At 40.9% G+C, this 13,539-nt stretch overlaps 1 protein-coding gene and 1 pseudogene across 1 annotated transcript in view; both read left to right on the top strand.

Annotated features, from left to right (window-relative positions):
* The window catches only part of FAM102B (family with sequence similarity 102 member B), a 68,019-nt gene extending 59,753 nt beyond the window's left edge, over positions 1 to 8,266 (top strand). The window contains exon 11 of the mRNA XM_003784089.2: positions 7,711 to 8,266. Coding sequence (XP_003784137.1) covers positions 7,711 to 7,753 — 43 coding nt within the window. The 3' untranslated portion in view covers positions 7,754 to 8,266. The remainder of the gene's footprint in view (positions 1 to 7,710) is intronic.
* Positions 7,873 to 7,991, top strand: LOC111723339 (annotated as a pseudogene).
* Positions 8,267 to 13,539: the final 5,273 nt, after the last annotated feature.

The raw sequence follows: 13,539 nt of genomic DNA, 5'->3' as shown, positions 1-13,539 counted from the left end.
AATTAATTTGAAGGGGTTTATAGAGAATGTGACACAATTTAGAATTGTCATTGACTTTCCACTCATTAAATTCAATAACTGTTGGGCCAACTTGAGTATCCTGAGCCTATTTGGTCCACTTCCACATTTGTAAAGAAAGTTTCACTGAAACACAACCTTGCCAGTAAATGTATATGTGTATGTTCTCTGGCTGCTTTGACACTCCACTAGCAGAGCTGAGTATGGCAGCAGAGACCATATGGCCATCAAAGCCTAAAATATTTACTACCTGACTCTTTCTTGCAGGTAGATAGACAAACTAAAAATGGTAATATTATGATAAGCATTATAACACAGAGAAGTAGAGGGAACTCTGAGAGAACAGAGCTGGGACTTCAGATGGAGAAAACTTTCCACGAGAGATGACACTTACTCTTTGAGAGAGTAAAAGATAAGTGCCGGGCTTATTAGGCAAATAGGGGGAAGACAAATATTCCTGATAATAGGAGCAAATAAAATTAATTTAAAGGTATAATTAGAATACATATGATTATAGAATAATAAACATATAAGTAACAGCAAGCATTTATTAGTCATGTGCCAGACACAAGCGCATCTATATACTTTATTTAATTCTTATAGTACCTTTTTCAAAGGTCACAACATGTTATAATTAGTTTTTTAAAGATGGACACAAAAAATAAAGAAGTGGAGGTAGTTTGCCCAAGGCCTTAAAACTAGTAAGTGGTAAAACCAAGATTCAAACTCATGTCTCTTCGTACTCGGCCACTTTGCATTACTGGCTTGTGAATAATATAACATACTTTGAAAATTGCCAATAAACAAGTTCTTCTGAGGACAGAGGCATGTTAGAGGGAGTTTGGGGCCATGCGGCTGGCAGGTATCTTGGAGCCAGGTTGTATAGGGCCTCGCTTGCCACGACAAAGAGTTTATCCTTTTCACATGTGCACAGTGGGAGACCGTTGGGCCATTCTTGCAGGGAAGTGGCCTATCAGATTGGCATTTTGTTTTTATTTTTATTTTTTGAGCCAGGGTTTTATTTATTCATTTCTTCCATTTGAAGTACTCTTCGATGACATCCCTGGCCTGAGTCTCTTTGCCATAGTCCTTGACTGCTACACAGCTGCAACCAACCACTTTACAGGTTTTCCCCTCTCACAGTTTTACAGAGGCCTACTCATTCCCTTAGTTTCTGGTAGTCATCAACCTTAATTTGGTTGATTTGGCGTTCAGCACAAAGGGCCTCCACCAACTTGACATACATAAGCTCATCACATTGGATGCAAGCACATAAAGATGGGCTTGGCGCTTGTCTGAGGTTTGGGCAGCTTCGTGGAGTCCACATGCAAGGCCATCACGGATGAGGCTGTCTTCAGCACCCCTTGTGAAGCGATGTTAACACCCATTACACCTCCAGCAGCAATGCCTTCCTCTGCCATGGCGGTGGGTTACGTGCAAAGCTGAATTTTGAACTCACCCAAGCCTCCTCCTCCTCGCAACTCAGCAGCAACAGGAAAAGAGGGCAGATTGGCATTTTAGGGTAGTAACTAGCCATAATTTGAAGGGTAGATCAGAGCAAGGAGAGACCAGTAGCAGGGAATCGGGTAGAAAACTAACCTTTATAAGGGTACAATATTTAGGTTACAGTGTTCTCACTTCTAGGGCCAACCATTTGTAGAAGAGCCCCTCACCCAGGGGGCGTCTTATACACCCTCACAACGTGCACATTAGGTGAGATCCCACCTCATGCCCTCCCTCCCTCTGCCATATGTCCTCCAGAACATGTTTTTCAGTTAAAGAGACTTGCCAGGCCACTTTCAGTGCCTGGGTAGGAACTTTAATTACCTCTACTGAAAAGAGGGAATAACCATGCCTATCTTACAGCGTAGGGTAAATGACATAGTATACTCAGTAAGCCCTCACTATTACTCATGCACGTAGAGCAGGGTTTTCCAACCTTTCCTACCAAGCACACTCGAACCTATAGTTAAACTTCCACCCCACATGTAAATTAGGTTGATCAAAAAAAAGAGTAAAGGCTTGGCGCCTGTGGCTCAAGTGGCTAAGGCACCAGCCACATACACCTAAGGTGGCAGGTTTGAATCCAGCCCGGGCCTGCCAAACAACAATGACGGCTGCAACCAAAAAATACCCAGGCATTGTGGCGGGTGCTTGTGGTCCCAGCTACTTGGGAGGCGGAGGCAGGAGACTCGCTTGAGCCCAGGAGTTGGAGGTTGCTGTGAGCTGTGATGCCGCAGGACTCTACCCAGGGGGACAGCTTGAGGCTTGGTCTCAAAAAGAGTAAAAAAAAGGATATATTTATTGTGCTTTAAACTTCTTTCAAAAATAATTAATGATCTTTAACTTTTTCATGACACACATAAGATCCTCTCACAGCACACCTATGTGCTGTGCTACACTGGTTGAAAATCACTGATATAGAGGAATAGCAAAAAATACAGTTCCAACCAAAAAGGATTTAAATCGTGAATGATCAAAGTCATGGACTGCTCTTCTCAGACTTCCTGGAGCTGTGTCCTAGCTCTTCCATTACTTATTGGTGTTATCAACCCCTGTAAGTCTGTTTCCTTGTCTATCATATGAGAGTGATAAATAAGTTACCTCACTCATAGGCAGTTTGCGAAGATTAAGTTGGATGCCTTAGGTGAAGTATTTAACACAGTGCCTAACACATAGAAAGCTCTCAATATATACTTGCTGCTAGCATTGTTGTTATTCAGATAAAAGAAAGATGGCTCAGCACCCCGTAGCATAGTGGGTATAGCACCGGTCACATGCACCAAGGCTGGTGGGTTCAAACGCAGCCTGGGCCAGCTAAACAACAATGACAATTGCAACAACAACAAAAAAAATAGCTGGGCGCTGTGGCAGGCACCTGTAGTCCCAGCTACTCGGGAGGCTGAGGCAAGAGAATTGCTTAAGCCCAAGAGCTTGAGGTTGCTGTGAGCTGTGATGACCTGGCACTCCACCATGAGGGCGACATAGTAAGACTCTGTCTCAAAAAAAAAAGGAAGATAATGTCTAGTTGTGAGATAATCTAGACCATAGGATATAAAGACATTTATATAACAAAAGAATTCTCACTCCCACCCCCTTCCCAAGTGAGTGTGAGAATAATGACCCAATACACGGAAGCCTAAAGTGATTGCGAGAGAATGAAGTAGAGGATTAAGACTGAAGGCCACAAAAAGGCCAGGGAACATCAGAGGTAATCTGTCATGGAGTCAGACTGCCATGAGTTGCATTTCCAGTTTCACCATAATGACCAGCTTAGCCACAATCCTGGCAAATCATCACTCTCGCTTGCTACCGAAAAGAACTTCCTCACTGTGGTTAACTTCCTCACTCCAGGCAGGTCTGGAGTTGGGCTGCTTAGGTTCAGCACCAAGCTCCTCTCCACTTACTGCTTTGTCTTTGGAAAGTTGCTTCCCTTCTCTCTGCCCTTCTCCCTGTAAAATAGCGATGGTAATGGAAACTGTCTTGTAAAAGAGATGGAAGGTTTAAATTAAATGATATGTCAGGCTTAGAACGCTGTCTGGCATGCAGGATGCATTCTAGCACTTCACATACACTGATGTTCTGTCTTGCAGCGTTATGGTGGAGAAGAGTCTATTTTAAGTGCCCTGCGTGTTGCTTATACACACAGGATCTCAACAGCTAGCAGGTATTTATCAGAGGAGTTAGTGTGTTAGCATCGGATCTGTTCTGTGAGATAAATTATGGTGGCACAAGATGAAACCAGGGTCATTGACTTAAGGGCAGAAAAGGCACAGAATTATAGTGACGAAAGAGAACTCCTGAGAATGAAGAAGACAAAGCAACAAGCCATCGAGACTTGGCAAGGAGGATCTGCAGTAGTCTGTCTCAAGGCTACGGGTACAGTCTGGCCAGGCAGGGTTCTTAGAAGGTCCTGCATACACCTGCTTGCTTTCCTTTTGGAAAATTTAATTTTTTCTGACAAGTCTGCTGCTTTCATTTCTATTTTTATTTCTCCGTATGTGATTTGTCTCTTATCTCTGGCTGCTTATAAATTGTTCTCTTTTATACCCTGCTTTTTAGCAGTTTGCTTATAATGCGCCTTAGGTGTGTTTTTTCTTTGGGGTTGTTCTCCTAGGGGGTTATTGAGCTGCTTAGATCTATGGTTTTACAGTTTTCATCAAATTTGGGGATTCTTCAGCCATTATTTTCCCCCATGCCTTCTCCTGGTGTTCTGCCCTACAAATTGTAGTGCCCAACCCCTGCCCCTGAGCTTTGACCGCTGACTTCTCCACACAGAGAAACCACCAGGCTGTGTTTGGGGCTCTCCCCGTACTGCAGGCTGGGAAGATCCTGAAGGAAACTGCTTCAGGCAGCAAGCTGGGAGCTGTCTTCATTCATTCCCCTTTTCTATGGACCACAGTCCTACGCTACCTGTCGTCCAGGGTATACAAACTGTCATTTCATATATTCTATCCAATTTTCTAATTAAAGCAGAAGGGTAATTCTGGTCCCTATTACTCCATTATGGTCACAAGCAGAACATATTTAAAACAGCATCTAAAACCCAATGTGCAGGGGTGTCCTCCAAGGTTTCTGCATATTCCAGTTATCTGTAGCTCTAAATGGGCGTTCACTGGCATTATGTTGGGGATGTTCACATTTCTTGTGTAGAATGAAGTAGAGAAAACCAGGAGTCTGAACAATCAACTGAAAAGTTCAATTCGGTCTGTGGTGGACTAGTAACCACCACCTCACTTCCACGTTTTAGAATTTCCTCTTAAAATTGTCTGAGTTCAGGAGTTCGAGATCAGCCTGAGCAAGAACAAGACCCAATGTGTAAAAAAAAATAGCCAGGTGTTACACCGTAGTCCCAGCTACTTCAGAGGCTGAGGCAAGAGAATTGCTTGAGCTCAGGAGTTTGAGGTTGCTGTGAGCTGTGACACCACAACACTCTACCAAAGGCAACAGAGTGAGACTGTCTCAAAAAAAAAGAAAGAAAAAAATAGAATTTCCTCTTAAAAATGCCATTAATGGAAGAGACTAGTCATGGCAGTTGCTGATGAGCTTACTAAACTCAGACTGAAATGTCAGGTTGGTAGAGTAAACCCTGATATCTTGACAAATGAAGAAATGGGTACCTGGTGATAACTTTTAAGCAATAATATCCTCCCCTCCACTTAGTACCACCGCTTCAACTTTCCTCCTGATCACTCAGCAAGCATCAAGGAAAGAGTAGAATGATCTTCATCCAAAAACATGAAGTGAGCTGCCATTGAGATGATACCATGGACTTTTACAGGCTACTATAGAAAACTTTATTGTGCCAGAAAAGACACAGACAATAGAAGGAACACATGTTTATTCCCATTATAACACAGGACCAGGGACCTAAGTGCACCAACAATAACAAACCCTTCTGTTGATGAGGTCATGACTTAATTTAAATAGCCTATCTCAGAGTTACTTTATTCATAAAGGTTGAACAATTTTAGCCTTCTAATATATCCATGTTTCACGAATAGAGGTCTGTTGATACCTGGCATATTAGAGTAAAGGCTAAACTGCTGTAACAAAAAGACTCAACAAGGGCCACACTTGTGACTCAGTGGGTAGGGTGCCGGCGCCATGTACCAAGGGTTCTAACCCAGCCCCCCACCAAACTGCAACAAAAAATAGCTAGGCATTGTGGCAGGTGGCTGTAGTCCCAGCTACACCAGAGTTTGAGGCCAGAGAATCACCTAAGCCCAGGAGTTGGAGGTTGCTGTGAGCTGTGACGCCACAGCATCCTACCGAGGGCAATAAAGTGAGACTCTGTCTCAAAAAAAAAAAGACCCAACAATACAGTGACCAGGCTCAGGAGGCAGGTTTGTCCCAACAGGTGATTGCTTAACCCAGGTAACCCCGTGCATTTCATTACTCCACCATCCTCCTTACCTATATTGTCAAAGTTGGATTATTCCCACTCCAAGGCAAGCAGTTTCCCTCAAGTGAGGCAGAAGGTGACACACCTCTTCTGTTCACATTCCCTAGGGTAAAACGTAATTACATGGCTACACCTCACTACAAGGGAGTTTAGGAAGGGTGGGCTCCAGCCAAGCAGCCTGTACCCAGCTAAAACTATTAAGGGGTGGGGGGAATACCAAGGGCCGTGCCCAGCCAGGGAAGACGATCATTGTCTCCTTAAATCTACATTACACAGGTATAATTTACAACACTGACCATATATAAAGACACATGCATATGGACCAAAAGAATTCCTGCACTTTCTAGAAATGTACATTAGGCCAGGCACCGTGGCTCACACCTATAATTCTGCCACTCAGGGAGGCTGAGGTGGGTGGATTCCTTGAGCTCAGGAGCTCAGATTAGCTTAGCAAAGATTGAGACCCCCATCTCTACTAAAAAATAGAAAAGCTAGCCAGGTGTTATGGCGGGCACCTGTAAACCCAGCTACTCAGGAGGCTGAGACAGGTGGATCGCTTGAGCCTAAGAGACTTAGGTTGCAGTGAGCTATGACGATGCCACGGCTCTCTACCCAAGGCAACAGAGTCGACTCTTGTCACTGCTGTGACAACTGAAGACCATCATCACTAACTCAATGAATGGCCTGATGCACTGCCAGAGGCAATATGCTCTCACATGAGACCTTTTGTGGGATTTATATACTGTATAAACATGCTTGAAGACTTTTTTTTTTTTTAGACAGTCTCACTGTGTCACCTTGGATAGAGTGCTGTGGTGTCATCATATTTCACAGCAACTTCAGTCTCTCTGTCATCATAGCTCACGGCAATTTGAGTCTCTCTGGCTCAAGAGATCCTCTTGCACCAGCTTCCCAAGTAGCTGGGACTACAGGCATCTACCACGATGTCCAGCTAATTTTTCTATTTTAATTTTATTTTTTTCTTTTTATTTATTTATTTATTTTTTAAAGACAGAGTCTCAGTTTGTTACCTTCGGTAGAGCACTGTGGCATCACAGTTCACAGCAACCTCCAACACCTGGGCTTAGGCAATTCTCTTGACTCAGCCTCCCAAGTAGCTGGGACTACAGGCACCCACCAAAACGCCTGGCTATTTTTTTATTGTTGCAGTTGGGCCAGGGCCAGGTTTAAACCCGCCAGCCTTGGTATATGGGGCCGGCACCCTACTCACTGAGCCACAGGCGCCGCCCTATTTTTTATTTTTTTATTGTTGGGGATTCGTTGAGGGTACACAGAACCAGGTTACATTGATTGCTTTTGTTAGATAAGACCCTCTTATATTTGTGCCCCACCCCCAAAAGGCAATTTTTCTATTTTTAATAGAGATGGGGGTCTCACTCTTGCTCAGGCTGGTCTCAAACGCCTTACTTCAAGCAATCCACCCACCTTAGCCTCCCAGAGTGCTAGGATTACAGGTGTGAGCCACTGTAACCAGCCCTTGAAGAGTATTTATTGCTGCAGGTTGTTGATAGGTCAAGAATTGGGAGACATTACTAGATTCTTATGAGAATAAGAGGAAAAGCATCACAGAGTAATCCAATGTATTTATTATAAACATATTACTATTTCAAGTATTTTCTATCTGTGATACCGTTAAACCTTGTGGAAATCCAATCTAATAGAAGAATGCCTGATGCACCATTTCTCGGGGCAAGGTTACTTAGAACAGTTTCAAACACTACTGCTTAAAAGTTTGAATTTTTTTTTTTTCCCCTGTGCTGTTTTAGGGTGGGATCTGGAGCTTATGAACAAGTTGTGATCAAACGCTAGAAGTCAAGCTGGCGAACTGAAGTTGCTCTGTCAATTTAAGATGTGAGTGATTGACATGTCAAGGCATTGTGATTCAAGCACTTTAACAGAAAATGAACCTATGTAAAAAATGAAGTTCAAGCTTTGCGCAGTGGCAATATCGTAGCCAGTGAGGTTTATCTGAGGCACACTTACTGCTGATTAAAAATGAAGTTCATCTATCAAGAGGAAAACCAATGCTGATTTCCTCTGTGAAAGTGCCCACCACTATCCTTCCCGCCCACCAAAAGGGAACATCTGAAAGGTAGTTTCAAGGCACTGTGCTGGTGCGTGCCTTGGAATACGTGGCTTCCAGAATCACTGCACATGATAATGAAAAGCCTTCTTTTCTTTTTTATCGCTCCAGTGGGGTAAACAGCATTATGCATAATGGAGTATATATTTAGTATTCAAGTGTAAAGTCTGTGATAAAGGTGCTCAACAGATTTGGGCTCTGTGGGTTTTTTTAAAATTTAATGTTGTGAGCGATAATAAGGGAATATAATTTAAATCCAATAAATTCTGTCTAGAATTTCCTATTCAAGAAATCTTCTATATTATACTGCCTACAGTATTATAATAAGTTTATTGACTCTTTGGTATAGTAATCAATATGAAGTATGGGTGTTCATGCTTTGAAGAATGTTAGGCTACAATTTAAACATGTAAAATGCTTAATAGTTCTACATGTATTGGTCATAAATCCAATGACAGGTGTGTTTAAGTCTGAGATACATGAATGGATGTAATGCCATTATTATGCAATATATATTGTCACTTGTTAATATTAGATGAGCTGTAGCACCCCCCTTATCACTGCATGAAGAATTCAAAATAAGTTTAATATTCAATATGTTAGGGCACCATAAGGCACCCTAACAGAAGAGCTATTTTAATTCATTGAATATCAGATCTGCTGGTTTTAGGAGTCAAAATTTAGAACAAGAGGAAAATTGTTATATGATCAGAAACAGGCCTTTTCTATGTAAATTTAGACTTGTCTGAAACTAAGTGATTCTGACATGGTAGTGGACAGCAGACAGGACAGCTGCTCAGGGTTACTGATGAGACTGGTGGTTTTCTATTTTAGCACCCCATGATCAGATACTATGTTCTCTTTATCAGAAGTTATTTGTTTTGGCTTGGCACCTGTAGCACAGTAGTTATGACACTGGCCACATACACTGAGGCAGGCGGATTTGAAACTGGCCTGGGCCTGTTAAACAATGACAACTGCAACAACAAAAATAGCTGGGTGTTGTGGTGGGCGCCTGTAGTCCCAGCTACTTGGGAGGCTGAGGCAAGAGAATTGCTGACCCCCAAGAGTTAGAGGTTGCTGTGAGCTGTGATGCCCCAGCACTCTACCGAGGGCAACATAGTAAGACTCTGTCTCAAAAAAAAAAAAAGTTATTTGTTTTGAGTCAAGAACAGAATATAACATCTATCAAATACAGCTTTTCAAATAAGAATATCTGGTATGGATCCCTTTAACAGCACGTCAGATAAACCTTAGAGTTTTTCTGGTCTTACATAACAGTTTCCATGTGGAAAGTTCTAAATTTTCTAGAAATCACTCAATGAAGAAAACATGTATCTTATGTAGAACCAGAAATTCCCCAGTTTATGCTTCCAAAATCATGCCCCCAAAAGATAATATGTCAGAATAGAATTACTGTGGTCTAGGAATTTTCACATTGACAAAAGAGGGGAGAAATTATTATATTATTTTAATATCCAAATGTAGAGGTTTGGAAAAATTTCAAAAGTTAATGTTAGGACTTTTATTTTTTTAAGTAGTTTAAGGATCAGGTATTCTACATTAATCCAATACAGTTTTAACAAATAGATTCTAAAAATTTTTTAAAGATGACACTACTATTGCATAATATTTTGAATATTGAGAGAAAGGGCTTTCTGAATTCTAAGTTATACTTTTTATTTTTTAAGATTTATTTTTAAGAAAAAAGCATTGACCTCTTAAATGGTAAAGATTTGCTGTCTGTTCACATGAACAGATCCGTTCATTATACATTATGGAAAAAAATCAAAGAGTTTTTATAGAGCCATTATGAAGATAATATGTCGAGAGAGATTATGACATTTTTTTAAACCTATTTTTCTATGTTCAAAGTATTATTTCTAGGCTATATTTTTTATTAGTGCTTCTGCACATGATTTGCAGTTTTAAAAATGAATGAACTAGATTGTAAGTGGAGTTCAGTTAAGATCCTCATCACACACATTACGTGGTGCTGTAATCAGGGCAGTGCCCTGTCTTACTCATCCTGCCCCTTGGCCCTGTACCTTTATATTAATATAAGACTGGTTCTTCATATTTAAAATGGTACAGAATTTTTTTAAATGTGGAGAGATTTTGAAAAGCATAAAAATCATGCCTTTATAGTTTTAGCAGCAGCCACCAGATATATCTCGATTTATGTAGTAGTAAATACAGCAAGTATTTGAGTAAATACAATCATGGATTAGGAAGGAAAAAGAGCTCTTAGCTATATGCTCTGTAGTCAGTGAAAGTCTGGGTTCATTTTCTTCTGTGTTCCACTGGCATACTTTGCATTCAAATTTTAGTACAGCCCTTTGAAAATAATCACTAAGAGTTGCCTGAGTATCCGCCTTACTTTCTAGGATTCCTTTTCCTAGAGCGTGTATTGTTAATATCTTAACCACGTACCTATTTAAGAAAATCTGCTTATTAAATAAAATCCACTTTGGATCCTGAGTTTAGAAAATTGGATTGGAAAAATTAGATTCTTATGCAATGATTTTTAAACATTAAAGTCATTTCAGATTACCCAGCCTTAGAAAATTAGTAGATGTAATACTTCTTTTCATTCTCTCTAGAGGAAAAGACTTATGTTATTTTAAAGCTCTGTAATTATAATGAGATAAAGAAGAGTCTTAAATACTTCATTTGGGAGAATGCACAGGCTAGCCAGGAGACCCACTGCCTGTGGCCTGAGCTGGTGACTGAGACCAGACAAGATGTGAAGGATCTAAAGTGCAGAGAAGGCCATCAGCTTACACTTTAATGGTTGACGCCTCTTCAGGGGGGGTTTGAAGGCTTCTGTATACAAACAACTAATGTGGGTTAATACTGGTGATCTCAAAAAGTCTTGGCCAAGAATCCTGAATGCCATTATCTCAGTCCAGCATTAGATTAACAATCCAGAATAATATCAGAATACTGTCCAGACTGGACTCTTTTGAATATCTTTTTTGTGCAAAAGTCTGCACCACAGAGGTTGACCACTTAGTCCATTTGTTCGGTAGAAGGAAAAAACAATCTTCACCTAGCCTCCAGTCAGAACGTATGCCAATTCGGAGAGCAGTAGGTTTTAATAAATTAAAACATGCAGAGGTGATTTTAGACTTTCGGTTTTCCATGCTAAGTAGACCACTTTGCAAGCCCAAGTGGACAGCATTATCAAATACTTCACTGAAGTACACACTTTCAAGTATTAGGCTTCCAGTATATATAACAGTGCTCCGAGAGACAGACTGGGCTCAGGTGAGAGGGTTGCATTTTATTCTCTTAACAGGGCTTTAACTTGGTCAGCTCTCCAAGATGGTACGTCATGTGAATATAATCAAGTACTGTGTTATACCACTACTCATACGTTGGCTTAGGTACTATGCATAATATCAATAGTTGAAATGTTAAAGAATATGAAGTCTAAAATACTACATAAAGGATGTAATATACCTATGTTAAGCCTATTTTAAGACTGCTCTGAAAATAAAGGCCTTATTCCCTTATATATGCGATTCTCATAATGTATACACAGTATATTTTAAATGTTCATGTGGGTAGTCTGTGTGTACTCCCCATATGACAAAATTGACAAAAATTTTAATTTACACAATGTATTCTGCATTTATCAAATGTTTATCATATGTGTATAGCAGAATTCTCTTGCTAATATTCATTGACCAAGTCCCATGCAAGGGAAGACATTTTGAGTATATTCAGTTGTCTTTTTGAAATACATCTTATGTGGGGATCATATTCCTCTCATGTATTTGGTATTTCGGAAGTTGACATAGTGTGTGGGTAACCATGCAAATGTTTATGCAAAATGTTATTGAAGTGATTCCATCAGTATTTTGTTGTAATACTTGGAGAATGACCTTCATATTTATATTATATATTACATTTGTTTCAACTCTATAGTGATAAAGCCAGGAAATGTTTCCTTTTTTTTTTTTTATAAAAATTAATTTTTTATTTGTAAAGTGTTTGTAATAATGTAAAGGTCTTATATACATTCAATAAAGATTATATCTTGAAAGTCTGTATGTTGTTTATATTTTCAATTATCAGTTAAGACTGTCAGAAAATTGTGCCAAGGTAAGAAAACAAGTGAGAAGAACAACCTAACTTTCCCCTGAATAACATAACTTTATTACCAGGTGGTATAAGACAGACTTGAACACCTCCAAAGTCAGATGTGTCTTTGAACCTTTAGGCAGCCCATGGCATAGGCTTGGGGGTGAGACAAACCTGAGTCTGAGTACAAACTCCCCTCTGAACCTGCTTTCTAACCTAGGATGGAGATAAGACCACCAATTCTGCTGGATTGCAAAGAGCACTAATCTATTAATGTTAAGGGTATGCCACCCCCAAGGCACTCAGGGTTTTATTGAGCCAAAACCTGCCTTTGTGAAGCATCTACATACTTATGTTACTTCTAGTGTTGGACACGCAGTTGGTTATTCAACGTGCCACTATCACAGCTTGATTGTTACTTAACAAATGATAGTCAGTGTCACTCCTACTCTTGATCAGACTAAGACACTAGATTGTGTCTCCCTTTAACTAGAATGTCCTCAGGGAGGACAAGCAACGGCTTTGCTGATAGTAAAAGAATAATATCAGTTTATGGCTCAGCACCTGTAGCTCAAGTGGCTAAGGTGCCAGCCATATACACCAGAGCTGGCAGGTTCAAATCCAGCCCGGGCCTGCCAAACAATGACAACTACAACCAATAAATAGCCAGGCGTTGTGGCAGGTGCCTGTAGTCCCAGCTACTCCAGAGGCTGAGGCAAGAGAATCACTTAAGCCCAAGAATTGGAGGTTGCTGTGAGCTGTGATGTCACGGCACTCTACCCAGGGCAACAGCTTAAGGCTCTGTCTCAAAAAAATAATAATAATATCAATTTAAAGCTAATAGAGAACTATGATTTAGTATGAGTGTGAACACACATCTTTCTTTGCAGATTATCAGGGCCTCCCTGGACAGTGCAGATTATAAAAGGTTGTATAATGACTGGGTTTATTGTCAGAGGAAGCAGAGTATGGACACTCTAGGGGAAACCTCCAGGCCCCTCCCCAGTCCATAGAATCATACAGGATCCCCCAGGATAACTTTTTGTACCAGGTCACAGTAGAACCTGGCAGGACCTCTGATCTGAGCCCTCAGACCTTGCCCACATCTCCTGCATGGAATTCTCAGCGCAGCCTTCTTGTTTTGTCTCAGCCCACCTTTCCTTAACACCCAGTGCTCCCCTCTTGTTCCCACTCTCACCCATCCTTCCCATTCCCTTTCACTTATTTTCATGTCTTCACTCCTGTACCTACGTATCACTTAGCTGGAGCAGCACATAAAGAAATCTCTCGTCTCAGCATCTATGGCTCAAGTGGCTAAGGCGCCAGCCACATACACCTAAGGTGGTGGGTTCGAATCCAGCCCGGGCCCGCCAAACAACAATGATGGCTGCAACCAAAAAATAGCCAGGTGTTGTGGTGGGTG

The sequence above is a fragment of the Otolemur garnettii genome, unplaced genomic scaffold (assembly GCF_000181295.1).
Source record: "Otolemur garnettii isolate 467f Iridium unplaced genomic scaffold, OtoGar3 scaffold00010, whole genome shotgun sequence".
Lineage (NCBI taxonomy): Eukaryota > Metazoa > Chordata > Mammalia > Primates > Galagidae > Otolemur > Otolemur garnettii.
The sequence above is the reverse complement of the archived record's forward strand: the minus strand, read 5'-3'. Positions and strand labels throughout refer to the sequence as shown.